Raw genomic sequence first — 24151 nt, forward strand, 5'->3', positions numbered from 1 at the left:
CAGGGGGGTAATGAGAGGCAGGAGCGACAGCCGTTCCTTCAGCGCTTTATTCATTAGTTCTTTGTACAGGTATTTACACAAGAGAGGAAAGCCACCCGCCCGCGGAGAGAGGGCTCGCCCGAGCTCTGCAAACAGCCCTACGGAAAGCAGCAGTTGAGGAAAGGCCACCCCCGAGCCCTGGGCCCGGTCCAGGGCCCCCCCCCTCCTCCACAAAGAGTGATGGAGTGGAAACATTCCAGCCCCGTTTGTTACCGGCAGCGCTGGTCACCTCGGTTCTTGCCAATCCGTTCTCCAGCCCAGAACGTCTGTTCCTGGGCTCAGCCCTACCCTGCCTGGTGGCACGTCACACCAAACACCCCCGCCTCCAGGACCTGGTGGCACGTCACACCAAACACCCCCGCCTCCAAGACCATGCTGTCGCTCAGGAAAATAACTCTGCTTGTTACTGGAAGCGTTAGGTCCACAGCACCCCAGAAACACCAACTGGCCAGCAAGAGGGTTAAACATTTACAGTGGTGTCACAATTGCCAGTAAAGCTGAAGTGTGTAACCCAAGGGCAGGGCAGCTGCTACTCTGATCCCCACTGAGCAACTGCACAGGAGGGCAACAGCACATTCCTGCAGGATCCTGCTTCCCCTGAACTCGAGGCGTCATCCCCCCCTTTTTCCTCCTGAGAAGAAACCGGCATGACAGCGGCAGCGTGGGGTCATCTGCTGTGGGCTGTTCTTTACAGATCCTTTTCTACCCCTAAAAGCAGGCTGGCTACGTCAACCTTTCAAACTCTAAAAGCAATGTAGATTGCACGTCCTACCTGACAGGAAGGAAGACAAAATTAAGAGACTCGTGACAGATACACACTGTTTAAGGAACAGTAATTAAGTCTCTCTATGCTGGTATCCACTGGCTGCAGGACAGCGCGTCAGCCTCTCCCGCTGTTGTTTCCAAAGGCTGAGACGGCTCATAGCACTGACACAGCACTGCCTTGCAGAGCCAAATGGGAAGAGCCTGCTCAGAGAGGACTTGGGGGAAAAGAGGGTAAGTAGGATACTTCTAAATCAAGAAAAACAACACTCCTGTGAGTTAGTTAGACCTTGTCATTTAAACAAGACGAGGGAAAGGAGCAAGGTTTGAAACTTTCTGCCTAGAGTTGCTATCACAAAGCCAACTACCTCTGCCCCCGCGAGTCACCCAGAAGTCTGGAAACCCAGAGACAGCCAGAAGGGTCCCACCACGGAGGCCGATGTCTCTCCAGATCTCTGCAATCCTCAGAGCTGCCGAGAGCTGCCGAGAGCTGCTCCAGCTTGTAAAAAGAGCTAACGCCTGATTTACACTGTGGAGCAGGCCCTTCAAGTGTAAAAGCAAAATTCCCACAAATCCACACGTTGTAAGCTTACAGCTGTTTAATTGATCTGGGTGGCTCTGCAGGGACCTCCCTCTGCACAGACTACCAAAAAAACCCCATAAAATCACAACCCACCGAGTCCAGCAAGCAGGAGCAGAAAGCCAAGCACTACCTCGCTGTAGCCAACAGCACTGCAGGTTAAAACAAGCTCTTCCTGCCAAAGCAGAAACTACCAAGGAAATTTGGTTACAGCCGCAGTGTGAGCGGTGAAGCATCCTCCAGCAGCTGGGACACGCACTCCTGCAGCAAGGCAAGCCCTTGCGTGGGGAGGGCCCCCTTCAGCTCTCCTCTACGATCACAACGCACAGCCTGGTGCTCTATACACACACAACACACCGTGGCAGGTTGCTCAGCGTCACCTGCCAACCCCCCTTCCCCAGCTCTGCCCTCTCTTCTCTGAGAAAAAGGGCTATGTGTCGCTCCAGCGCGCAGCCTGGACAAGCTGCGCAGCGAGGAGTGGAGCTCACATGCTGCTCCACCACGCACCGGCTACATCCCAGAAAGCAGCTGCATTGCAGGAAGGCCGAGCTCCTGTTCCTGCTCCCTAAAACAGCCTCACTGCTGCCTCCTGAAGAGGCAAAAAGTCTGGGCTGACTCCGCTTTGCACATGGGCGAGGGGGGGAGCAACAAGCCAGGGGGCAGGCTGGATGCAAAGCCTAGACCTCGGTTTATAAAGGAAGACTGGTTGCAACTGGAAGGGCCAGTTTATTAGAGAAACCTCACATTGCAGAGAATTCACAACACATTGGAAAGGGTCCAGGCCTGCTGAGGGGGCCAAGTCTTCTGCGGCAGCACAGATCTACGTCCCCCAGCTCCAACCCCAGCAGGTGCCACAGAGGGGAGGGTTAACTGTAACACAGCTTATGTTTACAAGCAGCCTGAGAGAGCCAGTATTAAAGTTCAAAAAAGCCTCCCCGTTAGACAACAGTTAAAACAAAAATGGTTTAAAATGTTTAAAAGCTCCGTGTTCTTGGCTGCAGCATAATGGGGAGGCAAAAAAAGGTCTACCACACACACAGGTCTCTGTGGGTCTCGGCACTCGGTCTGCTCTACCAGTGAAGGCCGGAAGGGGGGGTCTTCTCATCTTTGTTGCTTTCCAGAGAAAAGGGTGGGATTCGGACATCAAAGTGGGAGCCATCAGGCCTCTCAAATCGAAAAGTACCCCTGCAAAATAATGGCAGAGATCACACTGAGGCCAGGGACAAACACAGCTAGGAATTACCAGCAAGAAGGCAAGACATGAGCTCTTCCTGGGGCTGCGTTTGCGAAGCCGGTCCATCAGCAGGACACCGGTTCCGCAGCAAGGACATCTGCCTGCCAAGATGACTCATTTATTGGAAGACTCCTCTGCAGTTTGCATCACATCTCTAATATACATTTCCTGAATAAAGCTCTCATGATTGGAGCCTCCGGGAGGTAAGCGCACTCCACTGCATCTGCGGCAGTGTTTACCTAACTCCCACCCCGCAGGAGACACAACCATCTGAGCTATTTTTACAAACTGATTACACGTGAATTCAAGATTCCTATTTCTTGGCAGAAACTCCACTGGGTAAGAAGCCTGCAACAATAGGAAATCCCTTCGCAGCTGTAATTTGGTATAGCTTCTGCTCTGCATTTCAGAAAGGGCATTTCAGAACTGAATCTGCCTGTCCTTGTACAAACAAAGAATGTGTTTATTGCCCTGAACTACAGGTGACTGTTCTGTAGAACGTGACATGGGCAAGAGGATCAGTGAGATAAATTAACAGGTTCTCGTGAAGGAGGGGACACAATCGAACACCAGAAGCCAAACTGAACAGCTTCTGAGCTGCAGAACCTTTGTCTCCTTTTCTTCAGGATGCAGGCAGAGAGGGAGAAACTACTAAACAATCTGGTTTTACTCCCCGGGGCACGCATTCAGGCAATTCAAAATGCTTAACATGGCAAACAAGGGTGTATCCTATAGGCAAAGACCTGCTCTCTTGCTTTTCCCAACTCAAAGGCAGTTCCAAGGCAGCTTAACTCTGAAAGAGATTTACTTAAAAAAATGCAAGCCAGAGAAACCTGTTGTAGAGAAGGCAAGAGGTGGCTGTGCATTTCTTGTCCACACAGAGGAGACACTAAATGTGCTAACCCAGCTGAAATGGGGTTTCCCCAGAGAGAAACTGCTTCAACCCTGCAGCACAGGAAAAGAACAACTCAGCTGAACACCTTCCTACCTGCACTTACAGCAGAGGGGACCCTGAACACCAGTTAGACTGAAGGCCTTACCTAGGAATAACCCCATGCACCAATTCCTTGTGGACACAGAACTGGACAGCTTCACTCGGGGACTGAGTCAAAGCCCAGTCCTCTGCAAAGAGACAGGATATTGGTCTACACATCCCTGCTGCCCAGGGAAACACCAGCACGAAGCCTTGCCTCTTGCACCAAGGACTGAAAGGGACAGAAACTGAGTACAGCAGAAGACAACAGAGAAGTGCTTTGTGTCTTTCCAAATCCAGTCTAGCACAGACCAGAAAAGGAGGATAAATTAGGCTGGAACCTCTCTTGGTGCAGAGAAACAACAGATCTTCTTAGCCCTAATTGGGATACTGCTACAGAGAAGCTCATAAAAATTTCAACTATCAATTATTTCTGGTCCAGTCCACTTCCACCCACCTTTCAGCCATAACTCCAGACTGCAAACCGCATCCCAGCTCAGCGCTGTGGGGTCCTATATCTAAATCACTACTGCAGTAATAACCACTTCTTACCACATGTGACCACTGGATGCCTGCAGGGAGACGTGACTGCTGTACTGAAATGCTGGCTGTTCTTTGGATAAAACTGGCTCCTAAAAAGACAAGAAGCAACAGATCTTAACATTTCCCCATAGACAGGCATCAACAGGAAACTGATACAGCAAGAAGAAAAACAGAGAGCTCCACACCCAAGCACCGTTACCAACTACACGGCGAACAACTCCCCCAGTGAGTAGTGCCAGAATCATGTACTATTCCAGTTTTCCCATTAACAGTCTTTTAGGATCATTCTCTAATACTCAGTGTGAAGTTTCAGTTCATGCACACTAACAACAGATGAAAAGCTCATGTGATTTTTTTCATTGCCAGTTTCCTATTCCATCTATTTCTACTGCCCACTAAGCAATTTACTGGCAAATCAACCTGAGCAAGAAGACTCCAGCAAAGGGCTGCGTTTCCCAAAAGAAGCTACACAATACCTACCCTTCCTACAACACCGCGGCCCCTGACCGTTTCCAAGGTGCCAGACAAGCTAAATATCCTCCAGTGCCGTTCTCGGAGTTGTACCACTTCGCTGTCAAGGTTCTCCAAGCGAATACAGTAGCGCCACTGGACAGAAGAAAAACCATTATCAAGAACTAGAATCAGCTGCAAAGAGTTGATAACCCATAGCCGATACTGGGAAACAGTTGCCAGGCAAGGGCTACTCTCCCTCAGAGCTTATCACACAGCAATGATGCCACAGCAAATAAACTCCTTCCCTTTAGCTGCTTGGTGAAACAAAATGCACTTACCCAGTAGACATGGGAATTCTGGGCTTCCTGTCAAGAGAAACAAAAGACTTTAGCAGCTGCCCTTCAACGCTCAGCGCCAAAACCTCTTCAGCTGTCAGCGCAGCACAAGCACAGGGGCTCTCACTCCATGCCAGATTGACACGGACAACTCACATGAGCACAGAGACAGCTGCTCTCCGAAGCAGTCCATCAGCTGCCGCCTGGCACTGGCTCTGCTCTAGACATGTAATCATGAGGTGGGAGATTTGCAAGGATCTCGTGACTACGGAGGGTTGGATCTCCATGTTAGTTACGCACTTTCTACAGATCTAGAAACACCCGTTTCCTTGCCTTCAGGCACCTGTTTTTCTGACAGGGTTAGGACAAACATCAGTTGGGCTCCGCAGAAGTTGTAAATCCACACTGGCCACGGTGCAGGCTCCCCGGCAGCTGTGCTTGTCTGGACTCAGAAATCAAACCGCTGCGGTAATTCCCAACCCTCCCACTGGGAAATCTATCGGAGCCTCATTATTCTAGATGGTCTGCATGAAGTTCTTACACTATGAAGAGCACATGGTTATCAGCTAAATCCAGAAGGCTTTAGCCAAACCCTCTAACCCACATTTGAGCCAGGAAACGGGCAGACACCCACAGCACCCTCACCAGCGGGCAGGGTATGTCTGTCATTGCAGGACAGATGGCCTCGGTGCCACCATCCATGACTGAGGCAGTAGAAGACCAATTCACAAGCCTTCCTAAATATCTCGCTAACACTTCTGCAGAACTGTACAGGGTTATTTCCCGTCCTACAAATAACAAGCAAAAGCCAAGTTGCAGGAGCTATTCTCCAAAACTGTATGACAAAACAGTTTCACATTCATATCTCTGCTGAACATAATGACAATGACACTGCGATTAAAAAGTCATTTTCCAGTAAGCAAAAGGTACCTTCAGTCAGTAAACTGGTCTTAGAAAAAACACGCCAGTTAAAGAGATGACAGAACTAACACACCGACATGCAACACAGACTTACCCTCATGCCCATATAGAAAGGGATGACTGTGACACGGATGTTCTCTGTAGTTTCTCGGTGCACATCGGAGAGCTCCAGCCAGGGGTGGTTCTTCTCCTGCCATGCGCACAGTGTGTCCCTCGCTACAAAAGGTGGAACTGTGAGGAGGGAAAGATGAAAGAGACTATGAGGAGAGGCACACCATAACCGGAGTGCTTTCCCCTCAAAGCAACGCCTTTCACATAGTTACAATTACTTAAAGAAGGCTTTACTGTAACAAACCCCAAACCAGACCAGGATTTTTATGCTGCATCCAAGATGATGGGCTCTGGCTGTTTGTCATAAAATACCTCAAAAGAATCTGGCTCTGAAGATTTCCCTCTGAAGCCAGAGCTTACCTTTTGTTTGGTCGTACATGAGGAACCTCTCAAAGAGCTCATGCTGGATGGGCACTTGATCAGTGGAGCTGTAGGGAAGGATATCTTCATGGCTTACATAATCTAAACCTGAAAAAGAAAAGCCATTGAACTTCTCCATTGAAGAGCAGCTCAGAAGTCTCCTGGCAGAGAAATGGATCACAGTACTAAGATGTTAAGAAAAGGACTTTGGCAGCAAAAGCCAAACTAATACCATGATTGCAAGCAAGAACGGACGAAACAGGCCACTAATACCCCTTCCTAGGCATTTTCTCGTGAGACTTCTCCATAGAATGATTTCCCTGATAAATACATACTGCCTGGGAAATGACTGCACTGCCACAAAAGGATTTTGGGCAGGAAATGCACAGGACAGGAAGAGATCTAGCTGCCCCAGTAATAAAATACAATAGCCCGTATGCAACAAGGGTATGTGTATGGGATCCACGTCTCAACAGCTCAGAGTGAGCAGGCCTGTATCTGGTCACAGAGTCTGCCCAACTTCCATCTCTCCAACATGGCTCCATGTACTTTAGTCATCCTGTTGTTTCTAGCAGGGCCCTAAACCACAGATGGAGCCACTACAGGAACGTCCTGTAGGTACCGCTGCTTCACTGGCACAAGTTGACGGTCAATGACTCTTCTGACCTCACCTCAGGACAGTCCACGTCTCCAGAGAGGCTGAAGGTGTATTTTACTCACCTGGTATGGCATAGAGGGCTCTGCTGTCATCGTGATTTGCCAGGAATGTCACTGCTTCCGTCTGTGATCTCTGGGACTGAGAAAAAGGGAGGTTTATGTCTTTCTGTGTGGATTGTTGTGGGCCAGTTTCTAGGCACGCTGTTGTGGTTTCTAAGGCGTGTTTATTACAACATTACTGTAAAATGTTTATTTTATTAACCAATTCGCCTCAGAACATCTCTCCCTTTAACTCCTCTAGACTAACTCTCCACTCAAACAACTGAAGAACATTTTCAGTGCTGCAAGCCCTATTCATAATGACCTGCGTGCAACAGAGTAGGAATGCCAACAGGATGAGGAAGGGAGGCTGGAAAGGGGAAACACGACCCAGAGAACAGTCATATGACATTCCAGATTATCTTTCTCAGGGAAAATACAACTTAAAGAACAAATCTGTCCTAAAATTCTAAACAAACAAGTTAGCCATCAAAGCCATTTTCTTTCAGTGCCTGTTCATGTAAAGCATTCGCATAGAAGAAGATATTTGAGTTTCAATAACAAGATTATTGGTTACTTACTATATGCGGACAATCCCGGGCATCTATTAGCACCTGATAGTAAGTATGCGTTTTGCCCTTGACCTCTTTGGAACCATGGCCTGTCGCGTTCTCGCTTCTAAAAAGAAAAGCAGAGCACTGAGCTCAAGCGCAAGATGGCAGCAAACTGTTGTTACCAGGACCAAGCACATTCATAAACAGTGATTGATTTTTTTTCTTTTTTAAAAATACATTTCACAGTCTGCAATCATTCAATTCCATCCAAATTAAACTCATGTCAGCCACCCACACAACGACACATGAGCCGAGATGACAATCAATAGTGTCTGTCACAGGCACAACAGCTCTTAGAGAACTCGGAAGTTCTTCCTGTTCGGTCCAGTCTCCTGTCTGGGGTGGGCATTTCTACTGCCCTCTGGTTCTCTCTCTGCTTACTCCTTGTTCCTTCCCAACTCCACGTGCACACTCGCCTAGCACACTTCCACCACAGGCCAGGGGGAAACGGATGGAAGAGGGGAGAGAACTGAACAGTGACTCAGTCCACAAGAAGGATGAAGTTGACCTGGTGGGTTGAAAGCGGAGGGGCAGCTGACAAATCCAGGACACTGGCAATCCACAGAAGAAGCAGCCTGCAATTTTAACACAGGAGCCTACACCTAACTCAAAAAGCAACACAAGAGGGTTTTTTTTATAACAAACGACTCCAGAAGAATAGTTTGTTGTTTGGGTTTTGTTTTTTTTTTTTATTTTTATTTCCTTCACACACACACACTCTCATCCTTCATACTTCCATCGTGTCTCTAATTAACACAAAATTGATACTCGTGCAATATCTCTTCTTTAAGCACCTCTGTTCTAATCTACCTTCATGCAAAAGAGAACCAAATCATCTTCCTCCTTAAACTGGACTACCCCAACCAGGAAACTCACCACAAAAATGCAAATGTAACAGTACAACAACATATAAACCAGAACAAATCCTTACTTTTCTGTGACAGGAGAAGCCACATCTCGATCATAAAGCCTGGCTTGCCAGGGAAACAGGACTATTCCTCGATAGCCAAACACACTGTGAAGAAACAGCTAAAAGGAACAAATAATTGCATTTGAATAAATAGCAAGCTTTAATCAACTTAGATACAAAAGAAAACGTGAAGCCAAAAGCCCTTTTCTAATAGTATTTTAAAAAAATCTGCTAACTGAGGTAAAACTAGAAACATTTACAAAGACCAGGAATGTGTGTGATGGGAATACAAGGAGAATCACCACTGTGCAAACCCAGAACAAAGAGGGAACATAAACATTTCTTCTCTCTGGGGTGGGAGAAGAAATTCGTGCCATCTCTATCCCATGAAAGTGAATGACTAAACCAGTAATAAAATAGTAGTATGGCAAACGTGCAGAAAGGAGACCAGCATGAGAGAGACCGCTCAGGAACGCGGAAACAGATCTGCAAGTCCTAAGCGCAGAAGTGACAAGTTTAGTTTGTTATTTCACAAATTCAGTTATTGCCTCTTTTGCTCCTGGAGGGAGAAAACCCCTAAATAAAACCAGCGGAGCAAATGCCACTGTAGGAACGTTTGTGTCATGCTGCAGATTCTTATCAACTTGCTACTGTCAGATGACTGACAAACTGCAGACACAGCAGAGACAAGGAGCACTGAACTGTGAAACTTCTGGCCTTCTGTTACAGCACAGCAGCCCCCTTATGGATAAGTCACTCGGCTATCCAGGTCTCTTTGGAACAAGCCTGCAGGGTCAGCTCTGCTCCCCAGAACCACTTACCTGTCCCGTCTCATATTTGCCGTGCTGCTTCGGTGCCTCAAACACCCCCACAGTCTCCAGCACTTTGCCCTCTGGACGGTTTCTAGGAGCAGAGAGGTAGTTTGGTGAGCGTGCAGGGGCTGAACCAGCCTCCAGGCCAGGGGGCACATAGCACCTGAGACCCAGGTGCTGGCCAGGCATGGTCCCCCCAGCTCATACCTCCCTCGGGTACCACGCATCCCCCACAAGAGCCCCACTACATGCAAGGCTGCCCAGTCACTCCCCCTTACCTGCCCTCCACCCTTTTGCTGACCCCCCCCTTTCCCACCTGCCCTGGACACTCCCTTGCCAAGTTGCCTCTTTAGCCCAATCCCCCCTTTCCCATATCCCTTCCCCAGCCACCCCAACAGCTCCCCAACTTCTCCACGGTTTTCCCTCAACAGCCCCCCCAACCACCCCAAACACCACTTCAGAGCCTCTACTCCCTTCCCAAACAAGTCTCAGAGTTCCCCACGTCACCCCCAAACAGCCCCTCAAAGCCCCTCTCCTCATCCCACCCCCAAATACCCCCTCAGAGCCCCGCATCCCCACCCCCAAACACCTCCCTTCAGGCTCCCACGGCCTGCCTCCCCCAAACCCCTGACAACCCCCTTCCTCACCCCAACCCTCCCCTCGACACCCCCAAACCGTCCCGGGCCCTGCCCTCCCTAACAACACGCCCCCCCCCGCAGGCCTCACCGCGACGAGAGGTGCCGCCGCGGCGGCAGCAGCAGCGGCGGGAGGGCCGCGGCTCCCCCCGCACTCAGGGGCCGCGGCCCGCGAGCGGGGGTCGGTTCCCAGAGGGGCAGCCCGCGGGCCCGGCACCGGCCCAGCGCCGCCGCCACGTACCGCCGCGCCGCGCAGCCCGACATCCCGCGGCCGGGCCGACCCCGCCGCCAGCCCACAATGCACCGCGCGTCCCCCTCCGCTTCCCGTCGGCCCCCGCGGGGCGGGCAGCGCCGCTCTAGCCCGTCGGCGCTCTCTATGGCGCTCCGTGTCGCCTAGGCGACGGCGGCCGGGCAAGATGGCGTCGGCGGTGCGGGCCGGGCGGCGGCTACGGCAGGCGGTGGAGGGCAGCGAGCTGGCGGAGCTGCCCGCCGACCTGCGGGCCGAGCTGGAGGCGGCACTGGCCTCCCAAGGCGCCGTGGTGCCCTTCAGCCTGCTGCGAAGGCTGCACGCCGCGCTGCGGGAGGCAGGTAGGCCGCGCCGCCCCTGGCGCGACGAGCCGCGGCCGGCCGGGCGGCCGTTAACCGTCCCGTTCCCCATCCGTAGGGTCTCCGCTCTACCTACACGAGCTCCTGGAAGGCAGCGAGATCGATTTCCCCGAGGTGCCGGTACCACCGCGGGTAGGTGAAGGCTGGGTACGGGTCGCGGGAGATGGTGGCGGCCTCCGGCCCTCACAGTGGCTCTGCCCTTCCCCCAGAACCCCGAGCTGGTGGCCCGGCTGGAGCGGATAAAGGCCAAGCTGGCCAACGAGGAGTACCAACGCATGACCCGCAACATCACCGGCCAGGTGAGAGATCTTCTGCATCGCCTGCTGTCAGGATGCATTCCTCAAAAGCGTGGCGGTTAGCAACCTGACAGATAGCAAAGGAAATTTACCCCATAGAGTGCAGTACAGAGGGGATATGGGCCGGGACTTGAGGAGTGCAAGCTGTAATTGCATGGGGACAACAAATGCGGTGTTGAGGGCAGAGGTGGGACAGGGTATCCAGGATGGTGAAATAGAAGAGATGCTGATGTTTGGGAACAGCTTACAGCGCCAAAGATCTTGGATTTTGATCTGTGAGACAGAGTGCCCATGGTAAATGTTTTACTGGGAGCATCTGTGCAGCCTTTTTCTGAACTGTTACATTTTCATCATAGTTTTAAAATGAGATCATTCATGTCAAGGTAAAAGCTGAAAACACAGGGGAATATTTGGGCATTCATTCTTTCCAAGGAAGAGGTGAGATCTTTTGGTACGGTGACGGTTGGAACAAGCCTGTCTTGGTGTCCCTGGGCATTTAAGTCCCTGCACTTATCTTCCAGTTGCATTAACTCTTGTGAGAAGATCTGCTTTGCTGTCAAACTTGGCCGCTTCGTCTATGAACTGGAGTGTTTTAAGCAGAGAGGGATGGTAATGACAGCGGCGTTCCTTTCAAACAAGGGAGAAGCAGAGGAGTGTTCCCATATCTGCGTTCTCATCACGTTCTTCCCTGCTTCCCCCCCCAGTATCTGATGTTTGATGTTGTGTAACTGTGTCCGTTTGGACAAAGAGCGTGCAGAGCTCTACAACATGTAGTTCTGGCCAGCTGTGTGAACACAGGTGACAAGGTGTGACATGGTTTAGTGACGGGTTTTATCAGAGTTAAGTTGATGGTTGGACTAGATGATCTTAAAGGTCCCTTCCAACCTAGATAATTCTATGATTCTATGAAGGCGAGACCCTCTAGTGTTTCTATTAAAGACAAACCTGTGGCAGAGAACCTACTTGCAAGGAAACGTTCACACACTGGGAAGTGCTTTGATTAGAAATGATCCCTTTTCAGTGTCTTTGAATCAGACCACAAAGATAAACCCAGAGAAACCCAGGCCCTGTGGAGCTGCCAGGGCCCCCCCCGGCAGCTCTCTGAACTTCTGAGTCTTAAGAGACAGCACAGGGCATCGGTGTTGCTTTTATTATTCAGTTAACATTAAAATACAACCCATCACAAGTTGTTTTCATCCCTTCTTTTAGCAGATGAACGGGACATTGGCCGAATTTGGGAGACAAGGTGAGTGGCTGCCCGTCCTGCTAATGCCTGGCCGTGTGTACCTACAGGTCAGTCGCGGGACCCAGTGCATCGCTGGCTGTTGACATCAGACAGCCCTTCCCTCTCCAAGCATCTCAGGTTTTAATGCACAAAAGTGTTCCTCCAGTAAAGGAGTAGCCTGTTGGCCGTTCTGATAAATATTTTTGGAGGCATAAAGCATGTGAATCCTCAAGTATTCCTGGGAATCCTTCCTGTAGCCCAGATGAGGCAGCCACCGGCAGACTCCGGTAGCAGGATTACAGCTTGTCCCCAGCCCAGCTCTCCGAGCCTTACCTTAAAACAATCGTCTTTTCCCCTTCTCTCCAGTTCGCTCTGTTAAAGCTGTTGTCATCACCATATTCAACTTCATTGTCACCGTGGTGGCCGCCTTCGCCTGCACGTACCTGGGCAGCCAGTACGTCTTTGCAGAGACGGCGGCGGTGAGTGAGCCTGTGGCCTCGGGACACGCTTGGGGCGTGCTCTGTTGCCGGCCGGGGTCACTTTATCTCTCTTTTCGTGTCCCCAGCGCGTCCTGTCAGCGGTAATTGTGGCCTCGGTGGTTGGCTTGGCTGAGCTGTATGTGATGGTGCGGACCCTCGAAGGGGACCTCGGGAAACTATAGTCACATGCGTCCCCGTGAACTGTGGCCTTGTGCTGGAGGCTTTTGACCTCCCCAGGAGTCACTGATTTGGGGCAGTTTTCTCTTCTACCATCTGTTTGTACCTGCTCCTGTTACCGGGACAACTGCTGCATTCCTCAGGCCTCCTCCTTTGCTTCCCGCTCCGTAATGTTCCTGAAATGAATCATGGATTAAAAATCCTACAGCTGTGGAGCAGAAGAGGGGACAGCTGTGGATTCTCACCACGCCAGCACAGAGAGGGGCATTAGCTCCTGCCGTTCCCGTTCTCCTGTGAAGTTGCTGTCCTTTTATTCTGGAATTAAATAACCTTGCCCGTTTGCGAACTTCTTCCTGCCTGACGGGGACGTCTGTCGCTATCGCGGAACATCGACCTGACAGCTAAACACCACCACAGGGAGCTGTGAATCTTCCCTCTCCCTCTGCATCCCGCATCCCGCTCCTGCCAAAACCCCCCCTTTTCCTGCCCTCGCTGCCCCCGCCCGCTCCCTCACCCGCTTTCAGGGACTGTAACTCCCTTGTCACCCACATGGCAGCACCCGACCCAGCTCGTTTTTGGGGGGCAAGCCCTTTCCCTCTCCAGTTCAGGAGGACAGTGGTGTCCGGCGCAGCCACCTTGGGGCTGGCACCCAGCTCGGCGGTATCTGCAGCAGCTCGGTGTCCCCACGGCATCTCCTGACCCACAGCTGTGGGTGCCTCGGGGCGGGGGGAGCACGAGCCATAGCTGCCCGTGCCGTGGGGTGCGTGGCTCTACCTCCCCTGCCAAAGGGGGCCCAGTTTCTGTGGGTAGGGAGGGGACGCACCTCAACACACAACCCGAGGGCTTCTCCGGCGCCACAGAGCAGAGAGCGGAGCCAGCTCGGTGCACTCACGGCCCCACGGTGGGGAGGGGGGCACCGAGCCTGGCACTGCCGGACCCTGTGGACCCGGACACCTGCCGGGTGGGCAACCTGCCAGGGCCGGACACGGTGATTAATGCTCTGATGGCAGCTAAGCCCCTCTGCAAACACGCTTTAATATCCGATACGGGGGAGATCTGCCGGCACCTGCAAACGTGCCTGCGGATTAGGGGCGGCCGCGCCACAATCATCCGCGGATACGGCCTCAGATTAAGGTATTTTTTCCAAAAGATTAGTCGGTATTAGGGGGCTGATGGGGAGCTGCCCCCGCCACGGCCGCACCGGCATTTAGGATATTGGATGACATCCTCAGGACCTTTGGGACCGGCAGTAATTCCACACCCTAATGAAATCGTGGCGCTAAGCTGGTGGGGGGGGCCTCGGTGCCAGGGGGGCCCTCGGTGCTGGGGGGGGGGGTCCTCGTCATGGCTACGGCTCGCCCAGGTTGGTGATGGCCGCGCTGTAGATGAGGTCGGAGATGGAGCCCAGCGAGGTGGGGAGGCCCCGAGCGGGGCTGTGGGCTCCAGGCGGAGGCAAAGCAGGGTCCGGGCTCGGGGTGCTGTCATCGGGGGGTGCCGTGGGGGGACCCCACTCCCCTGACGGTGGCAGCGGCGGTGGCTCCGGTTTGGCGTTGCGGATCCTGCGGGCACGGCGGTTCTGGAACCAGACCTGGGCCGGGCATGGGGAGGGGACACCGTGAGACACTGGCCCGATGGGGTGGCCCCGCGGAGGGAGGGGGGGGGGGGTCCCGGGAGGAACGAAGGGATAGAGATGGGGGGGTCCCGTCCGCGCTCACCTGGATCTTGGCTTCGGGCAGCTGGGTGAGCTCGGCCAGGCGCTCCCGGGTGGCGATGTCCGGGTAGGGCACGGCGGCGAAGGCCCGCTCCAGCTCCGACAGTTGCCCCCGGCTGAAGGTGGTCCGCCGCCGTTTCCGTGGCCCCCCCGGGCAGGGACAGGGGCACGGCCCCGGGACACGGCTCCCCGCCGCCGCCGCCGCCCGCCCGCCACCCGGTCCGTCCGCCCCGTCGGGGAAGCGGAGCAGCGGCTGGGGGGCGCGGGAGGTGCCCGGGGCCGCGCTCATCCTGCCCGGCTCCCCCGGCCCCGCCGCCGCCGCCCCGGCTTTTATCCCCCCCGGGCCCCCCCACGGCGGGCTGGGACCGCCCAGAGCGGGCGGTGCTGTCCCCCCCCAGCCCTTCCCTGGCGGCTCCCGGAGCCGGTCCCCACTCCGCGCCCCCGACGGCATCACCCCGGCTGCCTAGGGGACGGTCCCCCCCCAGCATCCCCGGGAATCAGTAACTCCCCCAGCTGCCCGTACTGATTCCCCCTCCTCGACACCGTCAGATCCAAGGGCTCGGGGCGGGGGGGGAGAGGGGGGGGGCTCGGAGGACCGGTGCCGGTGGGTCGGGGACCCCCAGCAGGTGCAGGAGCCCGGGGCCCCCTGCGCCCCCTTCCCGGCTCCCATGGCCGAGGTGCCACCTCCTGCCCCCCCGCGTGCCGCGGCCGCTCTCCCGCGGGGCTGGCACCGGTCAATGTTTAACCGGAGCGGTGGTACCTGTTGTGCGGGGCAGCCCGGGCCGGCTGGCGGTGGCTCCTGCCGGGACGGGACGGGCGCTGCGGCCACCCCGAGCGAGGGGTTCTGGGGGGGCGAATGGAGCCGGAGGGGGAGCGGGTCTGGGATCCCCAGCCGGCCCCACGGCCCAAAACGCTCCCACGGGGACAGGAGAGACCGTAAGTTGGCGAGGGGACAAAGGGGACAGAGGGTACCCTGTTCTGGAGCAGGCAGGGCTTGGGTAGTGACCGCCGCCGTCCCTCCCTGGCCAATACAGCCAGTGGGGTGGCTGGCACCCCAGAAAGGCTGGGGGGGGACAGGGCAGTCCCTCTGTGGGGACGTGGTGGGGGGATGTTGTGCTCTGGCCCCTGCCAGGCCCCGGGGCACAGTGGGGACGGGAGGACGGTGCGAGAACAGTGTGACTGTGGGCCCCTCTGCCCCGGCTCCTGGGGTGACTGTGGGCAGGTCCCCCAGCCAGGGGGCACCTGCTACCCCCCTGCCCTCTGTTTCCCAAAGGAGCCCCGGAGAGGAGCAGGAGGTCCCCGTGGTGGGCAGAGAGACACGCCTGAGAGTGGTGCTGAGGTAAGGGGGGGGGACACAAAGGGCTCGGGGACATGGTGGGGACCAGCGTCACTCCTGCCCAGGGCAGGGGCACTGCGGGGGTCCCTGGGGTCCCCGTGCAGTGACACCTCTGTGTCCCTGTACCCCCCTGCCATTAGGGTCCGTCCACTGACCTGCACGGAGACACGGCGAGGTGACCGGCAGGTTGTGCACAGTATCGGCGACGGCACCGTCCACGTAAGTGCCACCTCCCCACTGGGGCCCGGGGGGGCTGTAGCACCCCCTGAGCCACCACCGTCCCTGCACCCAGGTGAGCACAGCCAGGCACGATGCCACCTTCGGGTTTAGCGCCGTGTTTGACACCGGAGCCTCGCAGGAGGTCGTGTTCGAAGGCAGTGGGATGAGGCAGCTGGTGGAGCTGGCGATAGATGGGTGAGTCCCGGTGAGCCCCCCTGCGGACCCCAGCCCTCCAGCTCACCCCGCTGCACCCATCCAGGCCTCGCCGGCAGGTCTGCATTGCCAGAGCCGTGCCAGGAGGTGGCATCCCTGTGCCACCGCCTGGGGCCATGCCTGAGGCTCAGCATCTTCCCCAGCTTCTCCTGCACCGTCTTTGCCTTCGGGCAGACCGGCTCAGGGAAGACCTACACCCTGATGGGACCCCTCCCCCAGGTACAAAGCTGTCCTTCCCCTGCCCGACCTGATCCTGATGGTGGGACAGGCTCTTCTCACCCAGTCGTGGGCTCTCGGGTGGTGGGAGGAGGTGGGTGCCAAAGCGATGTGACTCCTTGCCCTCTTGTCATCTGTGCAGAGCGAGACCCAGCCGGTGGCCCCGGGGCTGCTGGGGCTGATGCAGAGATCCTTCGCCTGCCTCCTGGAGCAGAGCCGGAGCCGCGGCTCTGACCTGGCTCTCAGTGCCTCCTACCTGGAGATCTACAACGAGCAGGTAAGAGCCTGCTCAGCCAGCAAGCCAGGCCCTGCTGGCTCCCCGTGCCCCCGTTCCCCTTGTGCCTCCCCTCCGCCGTACCCCTCCCCAGGTCCGGGACCTGCTGAGCACGGGGCCGCCGTGTGCCCTGCCCTTGCGGTGGAGCAAAACCCGCGGCTTCTACGTGGAGAACCAGCTCAGCGTAGACTTCGAGAGCCTGGAGGCCATCGCTGACCTGCTCCTGCAAGGTGCTGAGCTGCGGGCACAGGGCTGGGGCCATGCAGGGGCATGTTTGGGGGGTGCTGGACCTGGCGTGGGGGTTCTCAGCCCCCCGCAGAGCCGTCCCAAGGACTGGTGGGGCTCCAATGGCATCCAAGTGGGGCAGCTCCCTGTCCTGCTGCAGAGTCCAGGCAGGCTCATGCCTGGCAGGGGGTGGGCAGTGGGTGCTGTGCTGGAGTGTGGGGTGTTGTGCCCCCCTACAGCTCTCATTCCCTCCCTTCCCTCCCCACTGGCAGGATCCCAGAGGAGACGGACCTCAGCGCATGCCCTCAACAGGCACTCGAGCCGCAGCCACGCTCTTCTGACCATCCACATCCGCAGCCGGGCTGTGAGCACGTGTCCTGTTCCAGGCACACGGGGGGGTGGGCTTGAGGTGGTGGGGTTCTTCATGGGGGTGCAAACAGCCCCAGGGTGGGGGGTCGCATCCTTCTCTCCAAGGATGCCTTGGTGGGGCTGGAGTGAGCAGCAGGGAGCTCGATCTCAGACCCAGGGGTTGGGACACTGCTGTGGGCCACGTGGAAGAGACAAGGGGGGGCAGATCATCACTTCCCCCACAACATTGGTCCCCCAGCCCAGTGCCTGCCCCAGCAAGCAGGGCTCGCTGTGCTTCGTGGACCTGGCTGGCAGCGAGCGGGTGAAGGAGACTGGCTCCAGCGGGGAGCTCTCCGTGGAGGCCAACAACATCAACCGCAGCCTCCTGGCACTAGGTAAGAGTGGGGTTCCCCCCCCCACCATGGGACCATGAGCTGCTGGTCCCTGTCAGAGCCCTGGTGAGCGCTCTGTGGCTCATCCTCTGGCAGGACACTGCATCTCTCTGTTGGCCAAACCCCGAGGGAAGCGGACACACATCCCCTACCGGGACAGCAAGCTCACCCGGCTGCTGGCCCGCTCCCTGGGTGGCTCGGGCATCACCCTGATGGTACGTGCATGGAGGAGGCTGGGTAGGGGTCCATGAAGCCACAGGGGGCTGGGGTGTCTCACCCTGTGGAGGGGAAGGCTGGAGGAGGACGGGTGACCCCCTGGCTGTCAGCTCACCTGAGGCTCTTCCTCATTGGCAGGTCGCCTGCATCTCCCCGTCCTCGCGCTGCCTCTCGGAGACATTGAGCACGCTGCACTATGCCAGCCGGGCCCGGAGGGTCACCACCAGACCCCTGGCCAACAGGGTAGAGGAGTCAGGGGCTGTGGGCAGGGTGTTCTGCCCCTCTGCTGGGACTCCCCTGAGCCACCCCCTTGTGCTCCCAGGTGTCCCGGGAGAAGCTGCTGCAAACCTTGGAGGAAGAAATCCATGCCCTGCAGCTGGAAAACCTCTCCCTGCGCCAGCAGCTGTGCCTGCCCATGGTGCCAACAAGGAGCATGGAGGTCCCAGGGACCCCCTCAAGGGTGGGGGCATGGCCGAGTTGGGGAGGCAGGTATGGCCCTGCAGGGCTGCGTCACTCCTCTCTCGGAGGGCAGCTCCCATCGGAGGGAGCCCCAGCCTGGCCCAGCCTCTATGGCCTCCTGCGGGACTTCGTGGTGGAGAATGAGCAGCTGAGGTACGGGGGGAGCATGCAGGACTCATGAGCAGGGGCTCAAGGGGTCAGCAGGGCAGCCAGACCCCCGGACGGGTGGCACCCTGTGTCACCCAGCCTCTCCGGGGACTCCCTGGGGCTGGGCAGGGCTCAGAGGTTCACCAGAGGCTGCCGATGCCCTACACTGCTCCCTCCCTGCTCCCCAGGCAGTCCCGGCCATCCCTAGACCTCAGTGGTGACATCCCAGGTGGCCCATCCCACAGAGCCACCCGCAGCTCCTGTGACAGCCACCCCCTGCTCCAGAGTGCTCGCACCCCCCGTGTCCCCCCCGGCCACTCTGCGGGGCTCCGGCAGCCCGATGTGACACCCACCTCCGACCCTCGGCTGCCGGTGAGCGCGGGCAGCCCCGGGCTCCATGGGCATCCTCATGTGGAGCTGTGTCCATGGCAGGGTGAGGGTGCACAGACCACCCACCCACTGCTGTCCCCTCTTGCAGAAGCTGCCTCCTGCGCCCGGCCGCCCCAGTTGTCCAGGGTGCCCTCAGTGCTACCCCGGGCTGGCCAATGCCATCGTGTCCCAGGTATGGCCCCGTGAGTCTCTTTGGAGGGGGGGGTGACACAGTGTGGCACAGCAGCCTGACCACTCTGCTCACTCCCCAGGTGCTGCCATGGCCCCCTGTGCCCCAGCCGTTCTCCCCTGAGGGAAGCACCAGCATCCTGCCACCCAGCCAGGAGAACATGGCTCTGCCTGGCTCCTGTCAGCTCCCTGGGCACCCCCAGCCCCGCCAGGGGAAGAGGTGAGAGCTGGGGCCTGAGGCCACCCCCTGGGCATCAGGAAGCCCTTAGGGTGACAGGGGGTGGTGGGGTAGTGGGTTGGGGTTTGTTCATGTGTCCTCACAGCAGGAGCCGGGGCAAGAGCTCATCCCAGCGGCACCCACTCCCCCGGGAGCTGCCAGGTCCTGAGCGATGTCCCAGCCCCGAGGGAAGGGTCATCCCTTCGGCACCACCATGGCCGGGATTGCTGGAGTCGAGAGGTAAGTGGGGAAGCCAGGGGGATGCCGGGCAGCGCTTCAGATGGGGTCCCTCGGAGATGGGCGCCTACGCCAAGCCCATGCATGAGGCTGTGGACCTGATCCTGGGGCTGCTGGAGACCTGACCCCACCGCTCCCGGCTGGTAGCCGCCGGCACCATTCCTCTCCTCCAGTGGGAAGAGGCACCAGACTGGCTGGCGGAGCAGATCTGAGCAGCCGCGCCGTGGAAGGGGCCAGCAGTGGGGATGTGGCACAGCCCACACACAGTTATTATACCTGGGGGGACAACCACAGCCCTCGGAGGCACAGGGATCTTGGACTACAAGGACAGGACGGATGGATGGACAGACAGACAGATGGTGTTCTCCAGCCTGCATGGAACTCACAGTTTATTTCTCTCTAGCTGGGGGCTGTGCTGCTGGGTGGCTGCCGGGGGGGCCCCTCTCAGGTGCTCCCCTCCCCGGGCTGTGGGCAGTCCAGCCAGTACTGGGCGATGGAGCGTGGGTAGCGGGGCTGCACCAGGTCCACGCGCTTGGTGCGCAGATTGACACGGTAGTATTTGTCTGGGAGGAAGGAGAGATGGCTGTCAGGACCCCCCGCGGGGCAGAGCTGTGGGGAGCTGCCAGCCCTGGGCACCTTCCCACAGCGTCCCAGAGCTCGGGGACATCGCTGAGTGGGAGGAGGTCTCCCCCTGCCCTGGCAGCCCAGGTTCCGCATCTCTCTCAGATCCTGCCGCCCCAAACTCACCTCCTACAAAGAAGTAGACGCTCTGGAGGGTCTCGCACTGGGAGCCTGACAGCCAGTCACTTTCGACGCCCGCGGACTCAGAGTCGTTGTGCAGCCAGCTCCAGAAACCCAAATTCCGTGACCGGTGGCTCTTGTACCTTTTGCGCTGGCGGCGAGACTTCCTCCTCCGGGGCTGCTGGGAGGCCACGTAAATCCTGCCGGCCATGGCGGCATCCAGCTGGCTGGGCACCCCCCGCCAGTCCTTGCTGATGTACCGCGGGCTGCTCGCCCCGGCTGGCGGAGAAACAGAGGGCGAGTTAGAGGGGCAGCAACGTATGGGGGTGAGCCGAGCCCACCCCCACAGACAGGCTGCCCTGCATCAGCTCTGAGAACCACAGGGATGCTCCAAAGGATCCCAGCCTGGATGGGATGTGTGACGGGGACACAGGCGAGGCAGAGGCGGGAGCAGCCCCTCACCCCGCCATGGCTGGGATCAGCCCTGTGCTGCCGACCCCCCCCTTCTCCTCCTCTCCATCTGTCATTTCTCTTGCCCAGGGCTGGGGTTTTCCTATGGCATCTCCAGCTCCAGTGGGAATAAACAGTCCCCAGCAACGATGCTGTGGTGTGAGGTGGCTGGTGACGGGCTCGGTAGTGCGGGGCATGAGGGGCAGGTGGGATTTGGGATGCTGTGGGAGATGCAGCTGTGAGGTTCCTGTTCATAACCTGGGCTCCTGCCTGGCACGGTAGCTCATCCAGCCATCCTGGACTCCCAGGCGTCGCTCCCTCCTCCCTGGGTGCCTGCACTCCTTGCGCCCCATCAGTGCGGGCTATATTGGCACACGGCAGCTCTTTCCCCTGGGGCTGGCCCAGCCCTTACCCATCCTGCTGCCAAAAAGGAGCTGGAAGACGTCCTCCCAGCTGTCGCGGTTCATGAAGGCATAGTGGTTGAACACAGCCGAGGGGGAGGACTTCTCACAGTCAGCCTGCGTGGGCTGGTGGGCGAAGTCGTAGGACCAGTAGTACTTGTCTAGGAGAGGATGCGCAGGGCATTAGTGGGGGACATGAACTCGGGGGGGGATGGGGAGCAGTAGGTAGAGGGTTGTCCTGCCCATGGCCACGGTGCCAGGCTCTGCCTGGGAGTGGGGGGCTGCACCCCTTACCCTTGAAGAAATAGACTCTCTCATTGCCATGGTAGCTGTGCGCGGGGAGGGCGAAGGCTGCGTCGACGTTGTTGGGGATGCCTTCGAAGCCCTCAGAGATGTCGCGTGGGTACCCGGCGTCCAGCACTCCATCATCAAAGCGCCAATACTGGCTGCCCTGAGGGGTGTGAGACAGAGCAGGGATAAGGGGGCTGGATGCAGCATCCCCCAGGCATGGGTCTGCTGAGGGGGAGCGAGTGGATGCTGCGAAGCCCCATGGTGGGGCTGTGGCTGCCTGGGGCCCCGGACAGCCACAGGGATTTGGGGATATCCAGCAGCAACTGTGTGCATGGATGTGTGGAGGGGGGCAGGGTGGGTTGAAGGGCTGTGCCAGCCACCCCGGGAGCACCCCTAGCCCTGCATCCAGGCTCCTGCCCACCTTGAACAGGTAAGTCTTGCCCTGGCAGTTGATGCGGGTGAAGGCGGCGTCGATGGGGCCCTCAATGCCCCAGACATCGCTGATAAGCTTGGGGTAGCCGGGCCGCACGCTCGTCTCGTCCAGCTCATAGAAGTACTTCCCTGGGGAGAGAGGGAATGTGGGAGTGGCAGGAGGGACCGCAGCCAGCGGCACTGGGTGACAGCCCAGCAGCGTGTTCCATGCGCCCAGGAAAGGTCTCCAAGGTACCTCGGAAAGCATAAATGGAACCATTCTTCAGGTCGGTGAAGGCATTGAAAGGTTTCCTGCTGCACAGCTCCTCGGGCACATCTACGGGGTCCTGCTCCTCAACCGCATCCGGCGTGGTGCTGGGCACCACCTCCACAGGCAGCTCTGGCAGCGTCTCCTCGGGGTCCGGCTTGGTCTCCAGCGTGGGCTGCACTGTCAACAGGGTCGGGAGCTGTTCTGTGGGGGGCGCCTCGGTACCCTCTGGCGTACCGAAGCCAACGGTGAGGTTGTAGTCAAGGTAGTCATCCTCCGGCAAGGCGAACACGTCTCCCCGGGTCACTGTGGGAGGAAGCAGGTTAGTTCCTGGGAGCCCTGGGTATCTCCCACAGGATCTGGGTGCGGGAGCCGCTTGCTCCCAGGCAATACAGATTTGCACGGACCCCCAGGACCTACACTGCAGGTGGCAGTGAGCCAGCTGCCAGAACCCCCTGGTGTTGCAGCACCCTGGGCACCAAATCCTGCCACTGCCTTCACCCTGAGGACACGGGTGGCTGCAGAGCTGGCCCAGCACGGACCCCTTCGAGCCCCCATGGTGTCAGGCACCTGTGGCCACCCCGGCAGCCCTTGCCCCAGCTGGGTACCTTTGGCTTTGCAGACAGTGGAGTAGTCGCTGCAGCAGCTCTGGTAGTACACACAGAGGGTGTCGCACTGGCACTTGCGCTGCGCGTCGAAGCCATCATCGCAGCGGCCCTCGCAGGAGTCTGCAAGAGCCGAGGGTCAGGGCAGGAGGAGTAATGTGGGGTGGACAGTGGGACCAGTGTGTCCCCCCACAGCCGAGCCCCAGGGGTGAAAACAAACATGGTCACAGCCCAGATGGGGGGGTACCCCCATGGGTACCCCCAGCTCTGGAGCTACAGCAGGACCTCTCCCCGCTCCCACCCAGGTCCCGCTGGGATGGAAGCCAAGGACCAGGCAGTGCCGCGGTCCCAGCTCCATGCTGGCAGCCCACGGCCAGGGATTTGCCCAGGCGCCACTGATACCCTGTGCCGCCTGCTTGACTTCTCCCCACACTGCGAGATGTAGCCAATGTGGCCGCGGCCACCATCCGGTCCCTCCCCACCCTGCCCGGGCTCCCCAGCCCCTCTATCAGCCCAGGAGCCGCACTCCCTCCATCCCCATCCTGGCTACAAGCGGGAGGCACCCGGCACGGGACTGGCCAGCTTGGGCTCACCTTCAGCAGCACGGGCGGTGGCAAGCAGGGCTAGTACGAGGGCAGGGAAGAGCAGCCTCATCCTGGGCGGCCGGGAGCGCAGCCCTCCTGTGACTGTGCGGGCTGGAGCGTGGCTGTGGCCGGGGCCCCGACATCCACTGTTTGCTCAGCCTGCCCCGGTTAGAGAAAACAAACAGGCCAAGGTCGGAGCAGAGGGAAAATGGGCAGGGACGGTCTCCCACCCAGCATACCCCGCAGCCCACACCGAGTTGGGTGCGTTTTGTGGGGGGACACAGGTCTCCCCAGGCATCTCCAAGAGCTGTTGGCTATGCCTTTGCCGCGAGCACCTTCCCAGCCAGGGTGCGGGTTGGGCACCAGTTCAGAGAGCAGGGGGGGCAGCAGGCCAAAGCCAGGAACCAGTTTTGAGGTCCTGCCACATTAGTTTCATAGTGAACCTCATGGTATTATAGCTCACGGCCTCTGTCTTGAGGGAAGGCTGTTTCCCAGTCTGGTCTCCGCAAGTCAAAAGCCCAAACCAGAGGGGACAAAGGACCAGTGCTCAAAGGGTAAAGAGAAAAGCCCTGGGCTCATGCTTGCCCAAAACATCACTGTTTTGGAGGACTTGCTCTTGGGATTTCAACTTTCTCAATGTCAGCAAGGCTGGGAGCAGACCTGGGGAGCCCCAAGACATGGAGGCTGGGGACGGGGCAGGTGCCATCCGTGTGCACGGGGAGCAGGGACCGGGGGCCAGAGGTGAGCAGCCGGGAGGGAGAACGGGAAGCCCTCTGCACTTTCACTGCAGTAGGCAAACAAAAGCCTGTGTATTTTGCTCCCATCATTCCCTTTCTGACCAATCTTTTTGGTTACTAATTAATGTCAACTC

At 57.8% G+C, this 24151-nt stretch overlaps 5 protein-coding genes across 5 annotated transcripts; 2 read left to right on the forward strand and 3 right to left on the reverse strand.

The window, feature by feature from the left end:
- Positions 1 to 29: 29 nt before the first annotated feature.
- Positions 30 to 10269, reverse strand: POLDIP2 (DNA polymerase delta interacting protein 2). The gene is made up of 11 exons (XM_074160612.1): positions 10070 to 10269; positions 9353 to 9434; positions 8553 to 8650; positions 7589 to 7685; positions 7032 to 7107; positions 6312 to 6419; positions 5935 to 6071; positions 4923 to 4949; positions 4612 to 4737; positions 4141 to 4220; positions 30 to 2566 (listed from the first exon to the last, which is right to left on the reverse strand). Exons 1-11 carry the CDS (start codon positions 10240 to 10242, stop codon positions 2452 to 2454), a joined length of 1119 nt encoding a protein of 372 aa, XP_074016713.1. The 5' UTR covers positions 10243 to 10269; the 3' UTR covers positions 30 to 2451.
- Positions 10270 to 10322: 53 nt separating this feature from the next.
- On the forward strand, positions 10323 to 13113 carry VMA12 (vacuolar ATPase assembly factor VMA12). The gene is made up of 6 exons (XM_074160734.1): positions 10323 to 10566; positions 10643 to 10716; positions 10794 to 10883; positions 12090 to 12126; positions 12472 to 12584; positions 12671 to 13113. Exons 1-6 carry the CDS (start codon positions 10395 to 10397, stop codon positions 12764 to 12766), a joined length of 582 nt encoding a protein of 193 aa, XP_074016835.1. The 5' UTR covers positions 10323 to 10394; the 3' UTR covers positions 12767 to 13113.
- Positions 13114 to 14109: 996 nt separating this feature from the next.
- Positions 14110 to 14761, reverse strand: SEBOX (SEBOX homeobox). Its single transcript, XM_074160918.1, has 2 exons — positions 14477 to 14761; positions 14110 to 14349 (listed from the first exon to the last, which is right to left on the reverse strand). The coding sequence occupies exons 1-2, from the start codon at positions 14759 to 14761 to the stop codon at positions 14110 to 14112; spliced, it is 525 nt and encodes a 174-aa protein (XP_074017019.1).
- A 448-nt stretch (positions 14762 to 15209) lies between these two features.
- On the forward strand, positions 15210 to 19741 carry KIF12 (kinesin family member 12). The gene is given in 19 exon segments (XM_074160799.1): positions 15210 to 15272; positions 15274 to 15318; positions 15320 to 15408; positions 15746 to 15811; positions 15949 to 16027; positions 16101 to 16222; positions 16384 to 16459; positions 16599 to 16733; positions 16825 to 17011; positions 17228 to 17319; positions 17563 to 17698; positions 17792 to 17910; positions 18050 to 18154; positions 18234 to 18523; positions 18706 to 18889; positions 18996 to 19079; positions 19159 to 19295; positions 19402 to 19532; positions 19677 to 19741. Coding segments are annotated over 19 exon segments (2205 nt in total).
- Positions 19742 to 19887: 146 nt separating this feature from the next.
- VTN (vitronectin) lies at positions 19888 to 23392 on the reverse strand. Its single transcript, XM_074160773.1, has 8 exons — positions 23290 to 23392; positions 22700 to 22819; positions 22080 to 22397; positions 21834 to 21973; positions 21416 to 21572; positions 21133 to 21282; positions 20277 to 20549; positions 19888 to 20092 (listed from the first exon to the last, which is right to left on the reverse strand). The coding sequence occupies exons 1-8, from the start codon at positions 23348 to 23350 to the stop codon at positions 19974 to 19976; spliced, it is 1338 nt and encodes a 445-aa protein (XP_074016874.1). The 5' UTR covers positions 23351 to 23392; the 3' UTR covers positions 19888 to 19973.
- Positions 23393 to 24151: the final 759 nt, after the last annotated feature.

The sequence above is a fragment of the Numenius arquata genome, chromosome 18 (assembly GCF_964106895.1).
Source record: "Numenius arquata chromosome 18, bNumArq3.hap1.1, whole genome shotgun sequence".
NCBI classification, from domain to species: domain Eukaryota; kingdom Metazoa; phylum Chordata; class Aves; order Charadriiformes; family Scolopacidae; genus Numenius; species Numenius arquata.